This window comes from Rhamphochromis sp. 'chilingali', assembly GCF_963969265.1.
Source record: "Rhamphochromis sp. 'chilingali' genome assembly, chromosome: 11".
Classification (NCBI taxonomy): Eukaryota; Metazoa; Chordata; class Actinopteri; order Cichliformes; family Cichlidae; genus Rhamphochromis; species Rhamphochromis sp. 'chilingali'.
The window spans coordinates 23,978,848-24,000,366 of record NC_137938.1 but is presented as its reverse complement, the minus strand read 5'-3'; the positions used below and the strand labels follow the sequence as shown (position 1 = coordinate 24,000,366).

General features: G+C 41.6%; 1 protein-coding gene across 1 annotated transcript; it reads left to right on the top strand.

Annotated features, from left to right (window-relative positions):
* The first annotated feature begins 988 nt into the window (after window positions 1–988).
* Window positions 989–21,169, top strand: pitpnc1b (phosphatidylinositol transfer protein cytoplasmic 1b). The gene is made up of 9 exons (XM_080895571.1): window positions 989–1,675; window positions 6,774–6,922; window positions 10,198–10,306; window positions 10,680–10,751; window positions 14,203–14,295; window positions 16,395–16,550; window positions 18,103–18,166; window positions 18,355–18,441; window positions 19,799–21,169. Exons 1-9 carry the CDS (start codon window positions 1,628–1,630, stop codon window positions 19,948–19,950), a joined length of 930 nt encoding a protein of 309 aa, XP_080751697.1. The 5' UTR covers window positions 989–1,627; the 3' UTR covers window positions 19,951–21,169.
* The last annotated feature ends 350 nt before the right edge of the window (window positions 21,170–21,519 follow it).

Below are 21,519 nucleotides of genomic sequence, written 5' to 3'. Positions count from 1 at the left end.
TAACTGGATCAACTGCTGAATGCACACATCTGTCACCAGCGATCATCCTTTTAAACTGTAGCAACGCATGTGCTGTCAGAGCTCTGTGTGGAATGTGGGGGGAAAAAAATAAAAAAAATCAAGGCAGAGATGAGCAAAGCACACCTTAGCTCTCTGAAGTGGCTTCCCTTCTCTAAACACTGATCTGATAAGATAGGAGTGAACCCCACTAGGAATTTGTTTTCACTGCTCTTTCACTGCAAAGCGGATGATAGCGAAGACATGTGGAGAACAGAGCCACTCCGGCCCTGTCTCGGGGCACACTAAGAAAAGCAGGCGAATTCCACCTGAGAGGAGGAATCTAGAAGCCGGTTATTGGTTTTGCCCCCTGTCAGATTGACCCCGAGAAACAAAACACCTGCTTTTCTTATTTCTTTTTGGGGTTGGACTTGGCAACCACCGTCAGTTCTCGCTCATTTAAAAAGAGAGCAGGCTGTGGGTCACGGATGGGCACGGACGAAAAATTATGACTGCTTCGATTTCACTATTCAGTGACCAAACACGGATTCAATTAAACCCAGCTGAAGGTCATGAGGTAATACAATGTAAGCGGGTCTGCCACTGAGCTTAATGGAAGCTCTCATGGCTTTGGGAATACTTAAACCAATGGCCCTGTCTAGCTACCCCTCAGTGTTGGCCATTCATATAACCTGAGTGCTGTCATAACCTGAGTGGAGGAAGCTGGGGGTAAGAGTTTAAGAAATGTGCTTCAAATTTGGACTAGCACAGGTGCCAGATATGGAAAGATGCGAGTGTTATTGCTTACAGCAGTTTTGGCCACAGAGAAGAAAGAACAGATAAGGATCTGAGGCAGGGAGGGGAGGATGGGGGTGATGCAGGTGAAGAGGTGGTAAAGTATAGTGGGCGGGGAGTGGATACTATGGGAGAGGGAGAGAAGGGGGAGGGAGAGGGAAAAAGAAAAGATAAGGAGGGGAGCCGCAAAGGAATTTGTGAGAAACTGAAAGCAGCGGAGTGTGGCTGAGTGGAAAGGGAGGAGCACCGAGCAGACAGCAAGGTTACACACGAGGAGGAATTAAACAAAGCACAGACAGGGACGGAGGGGAAAGGACAGGCAGAGCTGTTGATAGTAGGTTTACATCTTACCTCAGCACTAATTACTACTTTTTCACTGCAGCAGAAAGAAAAGAAACAGAAATTAAGAAAGAGAGAGCGAGAGAGAAACAGCAAAGCGAAGGTGCAGCCGAGAAGAGGAAGAAAAGGAGGGAGTAGCGAGAAAAAAGTGAGAGACAGCAGTTTAAAAAAAAAAAAGTCCAGGAGATTAAATTGAGGAAGCGAAACAAGAAGGGAGAGACGAGGCTCTGAGGAGTGAGCGAGGGAGGGAAAGTAAGAAAACTGCAGACACTCATTGACAGAGAACACTGGACTTAACTCCACGGTTTACTGACATCAGCAAAAACAAAAGAAGAAGAGCGTCACCAAAAAAAAAAAAAAAAAAAGAGGTCACTGTGGTGGTGTGTTGCCTGCCTGAGTTTGTCTACTATGCAACCGAGTCAGCTGAGATAGACAAACTCAAGCACGATCCCACTGTTTACTTCCCCCCAAAAAAACTTCTCCCGGTATCAGCACCATGTTGATGAAAGAGTACCGCATATGCATGCCACTGACCGTGGATGAGGTAAGTGTGTTTGTCTTTCCCACGCTTTTACACACACAATTCCCACCACTTAAAAGTGAAAAGCAAAAATTTGGGGGTTATTTTAACTGCGGCAATGTTTTGTTTGGTCTTTTTTTTCTTATTGTTTACTTGTAATCGTGAAGGTGTGAACGTACTGATAAGACAAAATGCCAACACAGCACTGAGACCCCCCCGCAGCTGCCCTGTGGGAGCTTTTTCCACATTGGGATAGAGCAATGAGTCAAGCGTACAACACCTGGACAGCACTACACGTTCTACATTTGCTTGAGCGCTCCAAGCTCAAACTAGTCAGACTGGTTAAGATCCCAACTTAAAGGCATTTGGCCTGCGGGTGGAAAAACAAAGAGATCCTGCTGGAGAGGGAAAAGGTGAGCGGACGAGGTTGTTATGCGCTAAAGTGCCCTTCAAAAAGAAATGTCCTTGTCGTCTCCACTACCCCCAACCGGCTTACTTCTACCTGTTACCACAACAATGACAATGACAAATAGCAGTCCAAAATAGGATTTACAGTATCAGGACAGGGCACACAGAACTCGAGCTTGCAGCAAATCCTCTTTCGCTTAAGTGTAATGTGAGTTTAACTGCAGTTTATTTGAGGAGGTATCAAATCATAATAGGAACCACGCAACAGACCGCAACCTTTGCTCCACTATTAAAGTGAGCAGATTTTCAAGTGTGACATGCACAGCACACCCGCACCGTGGCAAAGAATGTTCCGTGTTGCTTTTGCCAAAGAAAAGAAACAGGCGGCAGGTGATAGTGGCTCAGGTGGTAGGTAGGTGTGTCGGTTCTGTTTTTGATTCACTTTCTATTTCTTCCACAGGCACATGCTAAAAATAACTTGGAGCAATGGTTCTCAAACTCTTCTTAATTATATGTCCCCATTAAAGTATTCAGCCAAATTAACCCAGACACTTGCTGTAGAACAGAAGGGATACACAGAGCACTGCACCATCTATATTTAGTTAATTAAAGAAATCAAATTGTAATCTAACCATTTGTTTCAGTCATTTTATTGTTAGATATTGCTTGAGACACGATGTATATCTTTTTCTTCTATTTGTTGCTGGGATTGTTTCCAATTTTTTTCTGATTCACGCCAAAGCGATACGTATGAAGGCTTGTCCTATGTAAGACACTGTCTGATTATTACATTACTGCCTGCTGACCTGTGTTTCTACTGTCTGATGAAAAGCAGATGGTTCACGAAACGTCACACGCTACGAGATGTAATGAATAAGAAAATTGGAGTTCTGCAGTGTGCAAACTGTCACTCACGTTTGTGGTTAAATAAATTACAAACTTGTATCTGAAAAAAAAACTTCATCTGAAAGTGAGGAACACGGGCTTTTGTGTCTCTGTGGTCTTGGTTATTCTCTTGGCAGGGAGGAAACTGCAGTGTTCAAACTTGTTAACGACTCTCAGTCGCTACAGAAAAGAAGGCCTCACTCAAGCGTGCCCTTTGTCTGTGTTTTCAGCATTGCTGCTTTCAACCACAAATCTTGTTTCATGAAATGTTGGAAACAGGATTCACACTCACAGCGATCATAATTTTGTTTGTTGCTATTTGGGTCTGTGAGGTTTTACAACCATTTAGGGGTGTATGAAAACTGATTGCCCCCCCCCCCCCCCCCCCCCACTGGCTCTCCCTCACCAAAGCCCTTACACTAGGGTACTGTTAATCTTATGCTGCCTAGCACCACTGTATGAGAGTGCAGACTAAATAAGGCTTCATGGTGGAAAGTAACTTTTTTTGCACGTTTACTCAAATACTCCACTGAAGTACGGTATTAATGCACTTATAATACAAATAGTATCCTTATTTGAGAGACACCTCTCACAGAGGTGTGTATGAAAAAGGCAGTGTCACAGGAACATGCAGCGCCCCATAAAAAATATTCAGACTTCTCAGAAGATTGTATGTTTATTGCTTTACAGCAATGAATCAATGTGACATTTTTAACTTTGAAGATAAAGATAAGATAAAAATCTTTTATGTGACATTTGTACACATACACTGGGTCTGGGTACATAGCAAATTGTGTGCAGAGCTGAGAGTCAGGGTCAAATAAATACAGACACATATGCAGTATAAACCAAAGTGCATGTTGAGGTAATATGTTTGGGGGTTTTTTTAAGAAAAAAAAAATATGTCAAGATGTTTCTCAGGTAATTTTTGCCTTAACTCCAAGAATTATGACCTTAATTCTTCATAGCGTAGATTCAGAAAAGCCTCAGAAAAACAGATTTGGGTCCATATCGACATGACAGCGTCACACAGTTCCTGCAGATTTGTCGGCTCACGTTCATGATGAGAATCTCCCCATCCAACACATGACAATGACTGTGAAGGTCATTTGTGTAGAGTGTCATGTTCAAGAAACCACTGAGAGATGATCTCAGTTCTGTGATATGTTGTTATGTTATTATGTGCCGCATGTGTTTTGGATTTTTGCTGCCGTGGTGCCAGGTCTCTCTTGGAAATGAGATTTTTAATCTCAATGAGATTTTTACCTGGATAAATAAAGGGCTAATACAATAATATAGTGCATTGTCCTGCTGGAAGCAGGCATTAGAAGATAGATAAACTGTGCTCATAAAGGGATCAGCAAGGTCGGGCATGCTGCCACATTAAAACAATGCTCAGTTGGTACAAAGGGGCCTATAGTATGCCAATATCGTGGTATTCTGAAACTAGGCCGTCAGCTTGAGGGTTCATGTTGTGCGTTCATATGCAGGAGAGATGCTCTTCACTGGGCCATTTCTTGTAAACCCTACAGATCACTATGGGGGAAAGTCCCAGTAGATCATCAGTTCAGGAAAAACTGGCACCAACAACCGTGCAAGATTCAAAGTCACTTGCTTCAACTATTTTCCTCATTCTGATGTTCGTCTTGACAATTTCTACATTTCTAAATGCACTGAGTTGCTCTTATGTGATTGGCTGATTCAATATTTGTTTTAAGGACCAGTTAAACAGGTGTATCTAATAAAGTGCATAAAGTGTAAATCGCCACTGGGAAACGTTGAACACAAATTTTCCACCCTTAATTGTCATTGTTGTCGTTGTGTTTTGCTAGTTGACGATCAAAGACAAAAGCTGGTAAATATTTTAATCATGAATCATGGCATTGTCCTGATAATGCGTTGTATTTGTAGTCTGACGACATTTCTTGTAAAGCAAATCCTGGGCTGTAAAAACGAAACAGTAAGAGGAAACACATTCCCAGAGCTGACAACGATCCCTCCTGACCTGTATGTAGTGATTTAAGGAAAGAAAGATACTTTCCACTTCCTTGTTTTTCCTAAAACGGGGGGAAAAGATTCATAACTTGTGTGGGAGGAGCTCTCTGTCCTGCGGTCTGCTGGCTTTAAGATGGTGTTAAAGCACCCATCACTATGATTAATTAAGTCCCATGAATATCCAAGAAGTAAATATTGAATGTTGACGTTCCACAGTAATTGGAACAAGAAGGAGGAGTGTCACATGATGTCAGCAAAGCACAGTGAAGGATGGCAATCTGATGTCTGCCGTCCTCTTTCTCTCTTCCTCCCAATCTTTCTGTTTCTGCTTTTAATTAGAATAATGCTTTAGTGCCACAGCAATATAGGGCAACAAAATGAATTGCATTATGGTGGTCACAGCAGAACAGCGAAGCGCTTTATGGCACAATTTCTCAGCTTTTTCATAACTTTATAAACAAAAGTTTACCAAGTGATTTACAACTGCAGCAAACAGAAAAATGCAAATAGAAACAAGATTAGGGAGAGAAGATGAGAACGACCAACAGCAGCAGCAGCAGCACTGCAAGAAATGAAAAGAATTATTGTGAGAGATTTTTTTTAAATACACTGATTGTATCAGGCTTAGCTAAACGAGGAGATACTCCAGATGCCCAAAGCCCTTGTCCTCTTTAGACTAACTAACACAAAATACTCCCTCATCAGCGTGCACAAACTGGGGCTGCAGCAGAGAACAAAGTCCCTTCCCCTAATTTAGACACTAGGCAATCACTCTCACTAGCCAAATTAATTTTTTGATATCTGAAATGGAACTTTAGGGAAATCTTTATACACAGCAAGTGGCTAAGATTTGAAAAATGAAGAGCAAATACAAAGCCTGTGCCTAAGCAGCCCTGAGTAAGTGCCTGTCGAGACAAAACCGGACTCAGCAACCAGGGTGAACCTGCTGCCAGGAGGATTTTCTGCCATCATTCTCATTACTTCCTCTTAGTGGCAGATGGGTATTACATTTTCTTCAATGGGACCTGCATTGTATTGATTTGTTATGGATGAATTTTTTTCTTATTTAAGTCCTCATATCCATTATTATGCTCCATGAGAAATTTGGTCTGCCCTCCTTCAGCTTAAATGCCAATTCCAGTCTTTAAAATATTCCCAAAAAGTTCAGATTAAGAATACAACTTTTCTGAAGAGCAACTACAGCTGCTCGAGCAACAGTTGGATAATGATACACAGAGAGGAGTGAAGAGTAAAATCGAATGTGCACTTTGCGATTTAGTTAAATGCAGCAGTAAAGATGCAGTTCCTTATTATGGTTCAAATGTATGTGTAGAATAAATGTTGAAGTAATTTAAATGTAAAAAAGCGACTAAAAATGGGATTAAAATTTACTCCAGTACCAGACCGAGAGACGAGAGAGGCTACAGCTGCAAAACCTCTGAGAACTGACTCAAGCAGCAGTGCCTGTTATTTGGATATGGCTTTGAGTTCACGGCAAATTCATATTTATTTTGTTTGTTTGCAAAAAAATGAAGCATAAATGTGTGAGTTATTTCAAAGGCTACATGTTTATGGTAGATGAACGTGAGGACCTGTGTGTTTAAACGAAGGATGACCACAGTCAACAAACACTTGGTTAGTTCAACTAAGGCCGCACTCTAAATGTGTCCCTTTGGATGGCATCTTGAGGATTAGCAGGAGGAGGACGAGGGAGATTTTTGCTTTGTGCTTACCATTTTCTCACCACATTTCTCTCTCTCTCTCTCTTTTCTCTTCACGCCATCCCCGTCCTCTCCGCCATAAACCTCATCCTAAACCTCTCCTCGGGCTCCAGTACAGGATTGGGCAGTTGTACATGATCAGTAAGCACAGCTGTGAGCAGAGTGGTGGGGGAGAGGGGGTGGAGGTGGTGAGGAATGAGCCAGATAATCACCCCAAGTACGGAGCGGGGCAGCTGACCGAGAAACGAATCTACCTCAGCAGGTACAATTAAACTCTTTGATTGTGTTGTTGCACTAATGATGTACACATGACGGGCCATTAGAATAACTGATTGCCGTGTTCTGATCGCTGCGCTGCAAAGCTTCACATCTCAGCGATCCAAGTTACACGAAACACACAGTAACACCCAGCGTGCATTGCGACCTGCCTGTTTACAAAGTCCAAACACCCTTTGTCTAGACATGCTGAGGTATAAGTGGAAATATTACTGTACCGTGAGGTCAGTAAACACTGGATTACGTAAGTAAAGTTCTCTAGCTGGGCATAACTCGTGCACATCATCCCGGTGCTGGTAATTGCAGGGTATGTGGGAAGATTTAGCCTCTCATTAAATTTTCTTTGTAGAGTTGACAAAGTTTGTTGGCAGTCAGAGTCTAGTCACAGTATAACCACACGTAGAAAAACTACAGATAATTACCTCCAAGTTCTTACACTCAAATAATGGATGTGTTTAACCCCTGGTAAGCTTTTCTAAGTGGTCTATCAGAACTCTGTTATTGTAAGAAAGAAGTGACAATATTTACATAAGACAAATATTATTTACACGTAGGGGAAAAAAGACAAAAACAGGAAAGAAAATTACAGAATAAAGCGAAAGCCATCGATAGCTATTGTGACTGCAGGTGTTAATATGTAACTTGTCTATATGCATATTTTTACAGGACATAGATGTGAATGTTTATAGAGTGTAGTCTTGAGTACATAACAGAACATTGTAAACCTTTTTTTTGAAGTATTTATGTAACATTTTGGGAAATAAACTCTTAATTATTATATGATACAGTGTTTAGCTCAAACATAAAGTCACGTCAGTTGACTGTTATGCAAGTTCTTTGTTTTTTTTTAAACTTTGGACTGCAAAACCTCCAATAAAAACTAAATCTACTGTTTTTATACAACAGTGTTGATTCAGCAAGCCAGACAGTGAGTTAATTAGTGCTGGTAGGTGAAATTTATTGCCTGTGGATGGAATGAGACTTACTGTTTCCACCATATCCAGTCTTTTATTCCTCTCTGATCTTTTTAGGTGGGTGTCACTTCATGTTTTATACACATACTGAGAGTGTTTTTCTTATCATACAACTCTTCACCACAAAAGAACTGATGATTGGTCAGGCTAAAGCCAGAGGAAACTCCACCGGAGGCCTGCAGTGGTCTTCACATGCAAATCTGTCATCTAACAGGATATATGGGGAAAAAACTAATTGAACCACCAAGTACTTGGCTCCCAATGATGATTCCCCCAGAATAGTTGGCATTCAAGCTTTGCATTTTTATCTGGTAAAGCGAATGATAAGGGGTCGTTAAATTATATAAACATATTCTCAAACTTTAAATGGGTAAAATGCCCGGCCTATTGGCTTGGATCTGGGCATGTACGCTGCCAGCATCCCATTTTTGGTAAGCAGAACTGACATTTCCCAAAATGTCAAGTTAGTGCTACAATGTATTTGTGACAACTTTCATACCATAATTTATTAGCATGGTATTGCCCTGTTTTTTTCCTCCACTTAAAACTATACAGACATCCCAGGGTGTCACATGCTGCCATTTTATCCAAAGCTACTAGCATTGCAGTGCCCACTGGCATCGGTGCTTTCAAGTACTGGGATGTAATTCATGGTCATGTTTGAAAAATAAGAAGGTCGGTTAGTAAGTTTATCAGCCAAGAGAATCTGCTCATTTTATTTGGCATTTTAATTTTAGATTAATTTTAATTTTAATGAATCTGCTCATTACAATACGGCAAATAACTAATAAATTACCAAAAAAACAAAGTTGTTGGCATCTGCTGCTATCTACATACGCAGAAAATCCAGTCGAACAGAAACTAATATTAAGTACGTAGATTAAATAGTTAATCTAAGATTAAATAGTTCATCTAAGTACTTAATATTGCACAACTCTGGGGATGTGAAACAGAGATTCAGAAATTCCTCCCTAAAAGTGACGTTGCTGCAGGACATTCAGTCGGCAGTCACTTGAGTCAAGTCCCTTACGGCAACTAAATTTGTCACAGATCACTCATCAGCGCAGACTTACTCAAACTGATTGCTACATGTCGGTAACATGTCTGCATTTAGAGCTCAACTATAAACTCAACTCCAACTATTTGCAAACTTAATCCAATTTGTCTAGGACTGCAGGCAATCTGAGTTGGACTGCAGTTGGTTGGAGACAAGCTGCCTCCAATCAAAGTGTTCACTGCAGCTATTTGCAATTGGTCACCAAATCAAAGGGCAACCGATTTGTTTCTAGTCACACTGAGGTTTTGTCCTTTTACTCTTGGAGTGTCTGAGCCATGAGACTGCAATTTCAGTTGCAATATACCCAGTATAATAGCACATTAATATTAACACTATATTCTGAAAATACAGTTAATCAGTGTGCTTCATTGTGAAACCAAGCGGTCCCATAAATGATGAGTCAGAGGTGAAATTGTTGCTCTGTTTACAAAACGGAGTATTTCACACCCTGTGAGTGATAAGAGTTATAAACCAGCCACAGGCTGCACACTGATTATAAACCTTAAATAGGAGTTGATTTTTCCTACATGATTAAGTGTGTTTGCACTGCTACAAGTAAAAAGGTTTAATAATGCTGCTCTGCGAGAGAGTATTGTGTCCATGTACTTTTCTCTGTGCTCAGGCTGACAGCCCATCAGTTAATTGTGCTCATAATGAAAGCCCAGTCTCAAATATAACATAAATCTCCTAACTCTAAATTCACTTCCTAACCCTGAAATAACCTCACTCATTACCCTCATGTAACCTCAGCTCTTATTCCAATCACCACTACAAACCCAAGGCCTAATCCTAAAATAAACTCTCAAAGAAGTAAAGACGTGTTCACACTGTGGAGGATTTTTCTAATCTTTATGTGCTTGTGGGACATTTGGTCTTCATTAGTAAAGATATGTAAGAACACACGCATGCTCTTTCTCTCTTCACACACACACACACGCACGCACGCACACACACACACACACACACACACACACACACACACACACACACGCACACACTGTATTCTACTTCAATCATGTTCTGACATGGGACCTAGGAGCTACAGTAACAGTTCATCACCACAGGTGTAATTGAGAATGAGTCATACAAATGAATGCTGTGGTGAGAGTAGCCTACAGGTAATCTGGCTATAAACGGCACAAGACCCACTCAGGATCTCTCCGTCTCTCCCTTCATAATCTCTCCTGCTCTTACACTCTGCAACGGTGATCCTTCTTTCTTTGCTTTCAGTAAACTGCCATCTTGGGTAAAAGCATTTGTCCCTCGATTTTTCTACGTTACGGAGAAGGCCTGGAACTTCTACCCATACACCATCACAGGTGCGTGTTTGCCTTTCTTTGTGTTAAACACAGAGTTATTTTAACCTCAATACATTATACAAAGCTTGTTTACTGAAAACAGATGCTTTTTCAAGTGACATCAAATGTTCATAACTATGTATGCATGTATTCCCTTGTGGTAAATTGCATGTGTGTGGGCGCAATTTCATGTTCAAGCATACGAGTTACTTATGCTGTTTTCTTCCCATCTATATTGAATGTCCCCGGTGCTGCAGAGTACTCAGTAAGTATTCTCACACATCATTTACTGTACATGAATGCAACAGAGCTCATCTCTTTCCAGTATCAGAGGATCTAATCTGCAGCCTGCTTTCACACTATCTCTGCCCCTCAACCCTCCACCCCCCATTTTTCCTCTTTGTCACCCTGTAGGTATCATTCCTCCCCAAGTTCAGCATCCGTATTGAGACAAGATTCGAGAACAACAATGGTGATAACGATAACGTGAGTATTGTAAGAGGGGGGTTGTGAGAGGTGAGAAAAATAGAGTGATTAGAGACGAGGGGGAGGAGAACGACAAGGGTCTGGAGAGAAATTGCAATTTTCTCTGCAGCACTACAAAAATGTTCATCAAATTGATGCGCCCATTACAAGGAAAACAAGCAAGCCACGAAATGCAGTATTGGCAGATCTATTAACCAGACATGCAGTGTGCTGATCATGGCTGCCACGATGCATTTTGTCCAAGGCACGCAAAGACACACACAGACAGAAAGTCACCAGCAATTGCAGCTCTGTCTGGCACTTGTGTTTGCCTGGTGTAATTGAGAAAAGTCAAGACAGGAGAACCAAAAAAAACAAAACAAAAAATGCATAGATCCAAGAGTTGTTTCTTGGGCTGTGCATCCAGTGAATCTAGTTTTATGTCATGTAGTTTCAGGTTACACGAGTTTACTCCAAACAGTCCCATTGCTGTTTGAGTGGCAACCACATACATGCACACTGACATGTGTTTTATACACTAGGGGGAACAAATTGAGATGCCTTAATCTTTTAAGTTGGTAATTTGTTAGCAAACAGCTGTTTATTTACACATCAAAGATTACAGAGCAACGCTATCAGCCAATTAGTCGTGTCGCTGCATGGCTAACTGGTGTATGTGATCAATTAATCACTCAGTTTTGCTCAGTTTTTGGTCTCTACCACCTTCTCACTGAAATATTTCCCCTTTATAAACCACTACAGACAGCATAAGAGACGGATGTAGCTACCCTGACATCACCCACCGTTTTCTGGTGTCTCGCTTTGAAGCCTCAACATGAGCGTTTCCACTGTTGCCATCTTGCAACAGACAGATGTGACGTGGAGGGGCAGGGTCTGCCTGTTAAACCACCTGATCCTTTTTTTAATATAATATGACCCAGAATGAGAGGCCGAACCCTTGAATTCAGCAGAAAAGTGTTTAGAGAAGTTGTCTTTGTATTGACTTCTAAAAGGACTGGAAGTCCTCTTTTAAAACCACAGCTATCATCATCTAGTGGCCTTCAGATAGGACGCACGGTTGAGGCACTTAAAGTGTTGGCTTAATTTTTCCGACCTTGAAGCTACGTCCACGTTTTATGCTGTTTATGGTAGTATAAGTTTAAGTATTTACATTACTTTAGCATCTTCCTTTCATAGTGCTTCATCTAGTTACTCTGGGATTAATCCATTACATGTGGAGCAACTCTTAGATATGTTGTCTAGAAGGAAATGTGAACAGACGAATGCCACCGTAAACCACTGATTCTGAAAGTTTGTCTAGCATGCCCAGCTTCAGAAACAAAAATATGTTTATTTATTTTAAATTTTATTTATTTAAGTCAGCTTCTCTCCATATTTTTCCTCGTCCTCTACGCCACTATTGCAAACTCGAGTTTGAGAACTACTGACCTGACCTAACTGTTGTAACAGTAAACATACCAACTCAGTACAGCTCTCAGTGCACGAGCTTGAACTCGTTTGTATTCTCACACAGCCTCTGAATAACACAAAAACAATTACCATTTCATTTAGTATCATTTCTAAATATCATTAGTCAGATAATTTTAACTACACATCACGTAGTCTAAATACCCACAGCCTGATTAAAAGAACTGAATGAAAGGAACTATTTATGCGAGCATTAAATTTATTCCAGTTCAAATTCATTTACTGAGCAGATTTTATCCTAGAAATAATTTGACACTTTCTCTTTCTGCCACTCTTTCTAACTGCAAAGTACAGATACTCTCCCAGTAGCGAGTAAGACAGATGGCCAGGCTGCATATTGAAAACAGCTTGTGTGTTTGGTCATATTTGTTGAGCCCCATTTGAAAGGCTGCATTTGAAATGATCTGCTGCTTTGGGGGGAAAAAGCAACTCCTTTTACGCCTGCTACACTTGTCTAGCTTGGTAACGCTACACTTGTCTAGCGTTACCAAGGTGTTGAAGACACTTAGATTTAAGTGAACCTAACACTATCAACATGTGCACGCATGCAGGGAGGGCAGGAATGAGAATGGAAAGAAAGGATGCTGAGTGAGGAGGCGGGATCGTGGGGTGACATTACTTTCTTATTTCTTGACTGAGTAGCTCCATGGCCGCAGCTGGAAGGAACGCCAGGCTGCAGCACCCGGAAAATGAGCTTGCTGGACTTTATTATGTATGAAACTGCCAATCAGACTTATTTACTTATTTACTCCAGATCGTTCCCGCTCACTTTAACCCCTGCTGTTAGTGTACTTCCACATTTCCAAGGGAAATATCATACTTTTTACTCAGCTGCACTTATTCACCCACCTAAGTGTATGCTTTACAAATCAGGCTTTACATACAAAGCATGCGGAGAGATTATAAAATACGATCCTTCTACAAAGCAGTGCATACAATTTGAGCTAACAAAATACCAATTTGGACCGCATCCGCTCATTTTCTGGAGTTTGGAGCCTATTCCAGATGACAGTGAGCAAGAGGCGGGGTCCACCCTGGACAGGCTGCCAATCAATCACAAGGAAAGGAGACAACACCTTGGCTAACAGCCACACCTGATTTAGCCTAACATGCCACCTAAAGACCACCTAAAGAAAATACACAGAGGCACAAGTAGTACACAGAAGGACCTCCAATCAGGAGTTTTGGAGCAAGAACCTTTTTGCTCTGAACTATCAATGCTGAACACTTTTTTTTTTTTTTCCCCTCTTTTTTTAAAAAAATCCCCCAAATTTTAAGCTTTCAGGGCCTCATATATATGAATAGATTTTTTCTTGCATGTCCTTATAACAGTTATGGTGTTTATACAATTCAATTGACAATCGTTACGACACCGTGAGAAAACCCCAAGCAACTTGTAGAAGGCAACACAAACACGCAGCTAACACAACACATTCCATAAAAGGGAGCAAGACCTTGTGAAGACACAGACTAACAACAACACCGCAGGAGCGTAGCAGGCTATTATTTTACCCCAGGTTTTTCTTATTTGTTAGTTTTCAGCTGTGAAATGAACAACTCCAGTGCGGCATTAGAGCAAATTTTAAACAAGGTCAGATAAAAGTGCAGTCTCGTCTCTTTCTCCCTCTCTCTCCAGGTTTCTTCCATTCTCTCAAGGAAAAGTGTACGTGGCTCTCATAACTTTTTCCCCCCCTCTCTTTTAATACCCCTCATATGTCCTTGTTTTTTTCCCCTCATCCCCCGCCTCTGCTCTCTATCTGTTCGCTCCTCTGTTTGCACCAGTGTGATTTGCTCCAAGGGCCTCCGGGTGGGATATAGTGAGGGGTGTTATGGTGTGTGACCTCCGTTTTCTACACTGTTACTCATCTTCTCTTAGTCCCGCTCTATGCCGAGTGAGTGACTGTACGTGTGTGACACTACGGGTGGGTGTATGTGCGTCTGCTGTCATTTAACTGTGTGACCTCCCCCATCTGTTTGGATGTAGGTGTTTGGGGACAAGCCAACCCCAGCAGAGAATGTGTGTTTCCTGGATATCCTGAGTGACCCCATCCCTGAAAAGCACTACAAAGAATCAGAGGTACTCACTGCACTGGCAAAAAACCCACAAACATGGACATATGCTTCACAGTGGTGCAAACAAATGACTGTGAACAAAAAAAAGTTGTTTTTTCTGATTTTCTTTCTCTTCCAAATGGAAAACTATGTGATTGCTTTCCAAGAATAGTTCAGCATTTAGTGAAAAAATAAATAGGAGACTTGGTTTAATGACAAGTAGCCAAAACTGTAAGCTTACTTAATTCAAACATATACCCACTAACTTTGCTTTGGATTTTGGCTGCTTTTTCACTAATTCTCAGTCCAGTCCTTGCACAGGACCATTTTCAGAGGTATTTTTTTTCTCTTCAACCATTTAACACTGAACTATGAATCATTCAAGCATAAAAAGGCACCAACCTCGAGGAATGAATCAGTGTTGTGTCTACACATAATAGACAATTTAGCAAAGAACCGGTTTTAAATTGCATCTTTAGGCACTTTGTTACTAGCAGTCTGTCAATTTGGTCACATTTCTTTAGTTGAATCCATGAAAAATACCAAAGACATCACAGTTTGAAAGGCATGAAATAATATTTTGCGTGAAGTGAAAACAGAGAGAAAAGGCTGAGGTATTCCAAAATCAGTGGCAACAGGTCTGGTGGAGTGATGAATCCAAATTTGGATGAAGCTGTCGTTGATATGTATGAAGCAGATTAGGAGAGAGGTTGGTGTCAGCCATCTGTAAAACACGGTGAAGGCGCTGTCATGGTTTAGGCTGCATTTCAGTCAGTGGTGTTGGGCATCTTATCAAAACTGATGGAACTGTGAACGATGATAAGTCCTATCAGATCTTAATCCACTGTGTAGTACCATCCATAATGTGTCTGACTGGCAACAGCTTCAGTGAACTCAAACACACATGCTCCAATGCAGTTGAAGCTTACCTGAATTAAAAACAACAATTAAACACTAGTGTTCATCGATTGGCCTCCTGCCCGGACCTCAACATTACTGAAGAAAACAGAACAAGAAGCAGGTCGATCCTGTATTTCCATTTATGTATGCCCTTTTCAATAAATATGAATTACATCATTTTTAATTAATGGCAAGCATGCAACCAACTGAAAAACTCCACCCAAAAATCATATTAGTTTGTCTGGGGGAATCAACATATATGGGCATTTCTACTCTCAAAGCCAAGAAACTTTACGCAAAAAGGCAAATAAAACACTTTAGTGACTGAAGTTTGAGTCTCAGGCGGGGAGAATTTTTCACATGTTGCAACAAAGAAACTTGATAACAGTGATGGAAAAGATAAATCCTTTGAAGCAGCACTAAAGAGGTGATATGAAACGTTGTTTCTATGTGCCAAGACATGCCATATCTAAAAAATGCATTCTGCATGCATTTCTTCATATGACCGCTAGATCCACTTAAACCCACAGCTATAGGTCAGAACAACAGCTCATGCAAATGATCTATATGCTTGTTTCCTGCTGTGGAACAGTCTAAAATTTTCTCTAACTTGATGTGTCATTTTATTATCTGCATTTTGCATTGATCAGATTGTTGATTACTTAAACTAGTGGGGCTTTGTTGTTGTTTTGTTTTTCCTGTGCTGATTTTCCCACTTCCTGACTTTATATTAAGCTAAGACTACTCAAACAGACATTTAAGTCACATCCAACTCAAAATATTGTCTTTTAAGTGATAATGGCTCATAATGCATAGTGCTTAATATACAAACAATGATCCACTAAGACAAAAACACATACCTATTTTTTTTTTTTTTTACTTTACTGCCTTTTGTTTCTGCTTCTAAATAAATCAGTTACACACACCCCACACAAACACCTCTGCATCACTGCTTATTTTCATTGTCTCTCCTCCAAGGTTTAACACGTCTTTACATGTGCATGTTACACAAGCACACCAATCAATTATATTAAGTGACAAGGTGAAATAAAAGATCACAAACACAAACACTTGCCCATCATACTTTCATCAGATTCATAACGTGTGTTATCACACTCCTCTTGTGCAATGTGTTGTGCAACATGCTGCTGGCTCCTCCACACACAGATATTGTCACAGTTTCTGCAGACACAGCTTTTATAACACACTGTTTACTCTGTAAAGGACCTGAGTCTGTGGCAGTCAAGTAAAACTGGCCGAGGACCTCTGGAGAAGGGCTGGAGGGACAGCCACAAACCTGTCATGTGCTCCTATAAGAGGGTGGAGTGCAGCTTTGAGGTCTACGGCTTCCAGACCAGGACGGAGGAGTTCATACATCGAGTAAGATCGAACTCTTTCCCTTTATGTTCATTCCATTGCTATTGTAACGTGACTGCGTCAAGGAGACATCACAATCTTCTTCAATGCCATTCGGTCATTTATTATATGAATGTGCCATGTGTTGCATTGTGACACAAATAAATCACTACCACATTCATTTTAAGACATTAGCATAATTACCAGCATTAACGGCAAGAAGGCTGCTGGCGTCAAATGACCTCTGATCTGTATTATATTATACAAAACGGTAAGAAAACATCTGTTTTTCCACTTTTAACAAAGCATAGTTGCAAGTTAGGGGAAGTTGTACAGCTGGTGGGAAGAAAAAAAAACACTTTCACAACATTTATCCTCTGCAATGAGGCAAAGCAATGAAGCGTGAAAAGAAAGCAGAAGCACCAGCAGCTAAACTAGCAATAATGCCTTTTAACCCACCCCAACGCTGTCAGTGAGGAGCAAGAGTGTTTGGATTGTGGCTCTATTTTTTTTACAAAGCCGAGCAAAACAGATGAAACTAATAGTAAATGCGCTGCACTCATAGTCTTTTAACCTTATGCTACAGTCACACTATGCAGAACAGCATTACCAAACAAAAATTAATTGTCTACATAAACAGAAATTCCCAATAACATACATTAACATTAACTACTTACATCAAGAGCAAAAGCCTCATAGATTTAGGGACAGAAAAAGCAAAAAACTCCTCCAAAAACGGTCGCATACTTGCTGCGATGACAGTGATTTAAGATCAAAATGACATAGGTGCTCTGAAACCTCGCTTTTATGTAGCAATGTAACCAGAACTGAGTCCCCTGGCGCAAAGAAATGCATCACAAACTAGGTGCACTTATTGCAGAGGACTAAGTTAGGTTGATTGCAACGAGGTTGGCAATCCATCTGTGTTCATTCCTTTGCAAACCTTCACGATTAGAGAGGTCGCAGTTGCTCTGATTCGGACTGCGATTGTTTGGAAACAAGATCCTGAGCAATCACCTGAGTGACTAAAAGTGGTTGCAAGCAGCTACTTCTAGCATTTGGTCACCCAAAGGTTGCAGAAGTTGGTCGCTGCAACTACTTGCAAACTGTTGATGAATGCAAATAAATTCAATACAATCAATGAGCAACTAATATTTAAATGAGTCCTTAGCTAGGCATGATGGACCACTTTTATTCACACACAACAATGCCAGGGGATCTGCTGTGGAAGATGGTCAGCCACTGGAAGCAACTTAAGGTTCAGTGTCGTGCCCAAGGACACTTTGGCACATAAAAGGTCCAGCGACTGAGCCACCAACCACGATTGAGCAACAACCTCTACAACCAGAGCCAAATCCACCCGCCCCAGCCTCCTTATTAAATAAATCCTCATCTATCTCAGCCGTAATCTCATATGTTTGAATTAATTACACAAAGGCACTGTCGTGATTTTGACACTGATCTGCTGTAAAATCACTCTAAAAGCAGCATTTCACACACGACTACACACAACAGCTGTAGCTTTTTAATTACATTTCCTTCCCATAACAGGTTTTTGTTTTCTGTGTAATTGCAGAACATACGAGACATTCTCCTGGTTGGCCACCGGCAGGCAGTGGCATGGATAGACGAATGGCACGGTGGGTCAAAATTACAGTAAACTGCTAAATTTTATATTTTACAGATACGAGATAATCTATTCTGAGCAGCGCACTTGTACTTGTACTTTGCTGTTGTTTTACCCTCGATCTACAGCCTGTTAAATTAAATATGTATCTTCCACTCTGTTTCAATGCACGCCTGTGTTTATGCACTGTTTTCCCCACAGGGCTCTGTTTGGAGGAGGTGAGAGAGTACGAGCGGACGATGCAAGAGAAGACCAACAGCAAAGTCAAATGCAGCCAGAACAGCACAGGTGAGTTCTCAGCATCTGACCTGCACTGTACTGAAATACCACAGAGGAGGAGAGACGAGAAGGCGGGGAGGGGGGGGATAATAGAGGTAGATATGAGAGGAGTGGAGATGGAGGAATAGATGTAAGTGAAAAAAAAGGGAACAGGAAGTTTGAAATGTATATTTGTGCTCTACAATTATTAATTTCACACCGTAATAGGCAAGAGATGTACATTGGCTGTTTTCAGGTATTTTTTTTTAGCCTGGTATGGTATTAGATGCTGTCAACAAACTGCAAACACTATGAATAAATAACCATGTAATACTGGCATGCTTGAACAGATATTGGTTGCACCACTAGTGCCTTCGCTGTGCCCTACAAGTACCCAGATGGCTGGAGTACATCTGTGGGAGAAAAATGGGAAAGGAAGAGCAGTCAGGAGGCATTTCACAACACAAGGAGCAGTGAGGAGGGAGAGACAGAGGGTGTATGCCCAGAAAAGGACGACAGAAAGACAGATGTAGTGCGTGCCTGTGTGTGTGTGTGTGTGTGTGTGTGTGTGTGTGTGTGTGTGTGTGTGTGTGTGTGTGTGTGTGTGTGTGTGTGTGAGGTTTGGGGTGGGGGGGGGGGGTTGGGTAAGAAGGCTCATGAAGTGATAATGCCACTGCGTCTGTCTGATAAACAGTGTAATGCAGCCACCTGCTGAACTCTCACCATCACGAGCCCTCTCAACATAAATAACCGACCATTGCAGCACTTAGCTGCAAATGTCAGACCTGGTGGGGGTATGTGCCTGGGCATATGGTGTGGGTACGTGTGTGTGCGCGCGAATGTGTGGGTATTGTGTATGTGTGTGTGTGTGTGTGGGGGGGGGGGGGGGGGGGGGGGTGTCAACCTGCCACCTGCTGGTTAGTCTGGTGAACCTCGGTTGGCTGTGGGAGATATCAAAGGTAAAATTCCCAATATGGCCTGTAGCATCTTGCTGCCTGCGCTCTCTCTCCTTCTCTCCCTCTGTGCGTTATGATGAGACACATCAAGCTGCAACAAATCTGCAGTCATTGCTCAACCTGCTGCAGCCTGCTCCACTGCCGTGGCCCCCCTACAGGCTGAAAGCTGCCACTGCATGCAGATCTGCACAGACTGAGGAATTGTTTTCATTTCATTCATCTGATGTAATAAAAGTAAACTGATGTCATTTACTCAAGTCAATTGAATGAAAAGGCAAGTCTGTGAGCTGAATGACAGCAGGGGAGAATCAAGTAGCAGAAATTTAAGATCCTAAATACGCTCACAGTTTTCCCTTTTTCCTTCTGATTTTTTTCCTCTCTTTAACTTCTTTCTTGCCACATGTAAAAGTGGATGTATCTGTGTGTCTCAGATTCAGGGCTCGTCCCTCGTCCTGCGTTTTCTCGCTCCATCTCTGTGACAGATGAGCACAGCCTTAAGAAGATGGGAGTGACCACTGCAGCCGTACCTGACCCCTCCCACGTGACACACAGTCCCATTCGCCTGAACTCAACCCCCGAATGACGCCTCTCTCTCTTTCTCTCTCTCGCTCTCACACACACACACACACACACCTTGCACAGTGCAAACACAACTCAAATACAGTGTCAACATTCACCAGAGTCATGTGATGTCATCTCTCAAATATGAACACACCCATATGCAAACAGCAACATGATCCAACAGACACCGTTTTTTGGGAAAATGCTTTGTTGCTTTCTGGAGCAGAGTATGATATCAATACCTTCTTCTTCTTTTTTGCCTTAAGTTACCGGTTCTAGCTCAGGGAAAAAGTACTTCACTGTTGTTTTTGTATGACTTTAAGAAAAAAAATTGTGAGCTGTAGAAATGTTGGTAGGGAGATTTTGTTACTTTTGGAGAGAGCCGAGCTTGATGTTCTTTCTGTTTTCTGTCTTTGTGTTAAGCTAAACTAACTGGCTGCTGGCTACAGTTTCTAGTATCGATCTCTTCATCTAACTCTCTGCCAAAAAGGAGCACAGAGCAGTTCCCAAAATACTAAACTAATCCTCCAGCACCACCTAAGAATTATTCATTACTTTTTACTTTGTTGATATGAAGTATGTTACAGAATGCCGCTCAGATGCACAAGAACACACAAGCGCCTTGTGTCTACTCAGACATTTTCCACAAATAACCTTCAAGTGTCCTCGACAGATTGTAAACACGGTGCATTTCAGCACTTTCTCTCAGTTCCTCGGTTAGAGTGGAGTGCAGGACCCCCAGCAGGGCTCTCCGATTGTTTCCGAGCCCCCAACCAGGAGCGTACAGACAGATGCATAAGGAGTTTAATAGAGTGGATCTAATGAGAGAGCATGAGAGAAGGAGGGTGGGCTGTCAATGCAATGGATCAGCTCCCCCTCCCCACCTCAGCCAATAGGTCAGACCAAGTGTATTGACAGAAGGTAGTGAGGCATTGTATTGGTTCCTTGATCGCTTAGCTGAGTGTTGGGCCAAACGCGAGCTAAACTTCAATTATGTATCAACGGGGTGAGCATTTATAACATTATTAGCTCATGTGCATTTAAAGGGAGAATGGGTTCTTGTCACTGGGTGTAATTATGAAAACTGAATAGATGTAAGTTGTATGATAAAGTGTTACGTACTGCTGTTGCCTTTTTTTTTGTAAAATTACTGGATGTTTAAATAGAATCAGATGGAAAATCATATAGATGTTACACTGTATAGTCTTTTATAACAGCTCTGATTAATAAATACAAATTCTCTCTAATGTGATGACTCAGCTGTGTCATGTTTAAACAAAAATAATGGACTCAATCCGCACATTATCAGCCATGTTTGATCAGTATTGATCAGCCGCTGGTATATCACAGGCCGCGCATGTAATCTACTCACCAATTTCACACGCGTGTGCCATGTGGAACCAGCTCGAGCAGCAGCAGACGTGAAAATAATCACGCGCTCAGTCCAGACGTTTTCCCCGCTGCAAGACGCCACAGAATCCTGATTGTTTCACAGATGAGGTGGGTGTGTGCGCACGTCTTGTCATTTCATTGTCACTTTATTATTCAAGACTTCAGGACAAAAGCCAGGCTTGTCATGGAGAGACTTGAA

What these genes read in the sequence shown, in the direction of transcription:
- pitpnc1b (XM_080895571.1), top strand. Translation starts at nt 1,628, where the DNA reads ATGTTGATGAAAGAGTACCGCATATGCATGCCACTGACCGTGGATGAG. An exon ending in CGGAGGAGTTCATACATCGA is followed by an intron (nt 16,551 to 18,102) that starts GTAAGATCGAAC and finishes GTGTAATTGCAG; the next exon opens with AACATACGAGACATTCTCCT. An exon ending in ATGGATAGACGAATGGCACG is followed by an intron (nt 18,167 to 18,354) that starts GTGGGTCAAAAT and finishes TTTTCCCCACAG; the next exon opens with GGCTCTGTTTGGAGGAGGTG.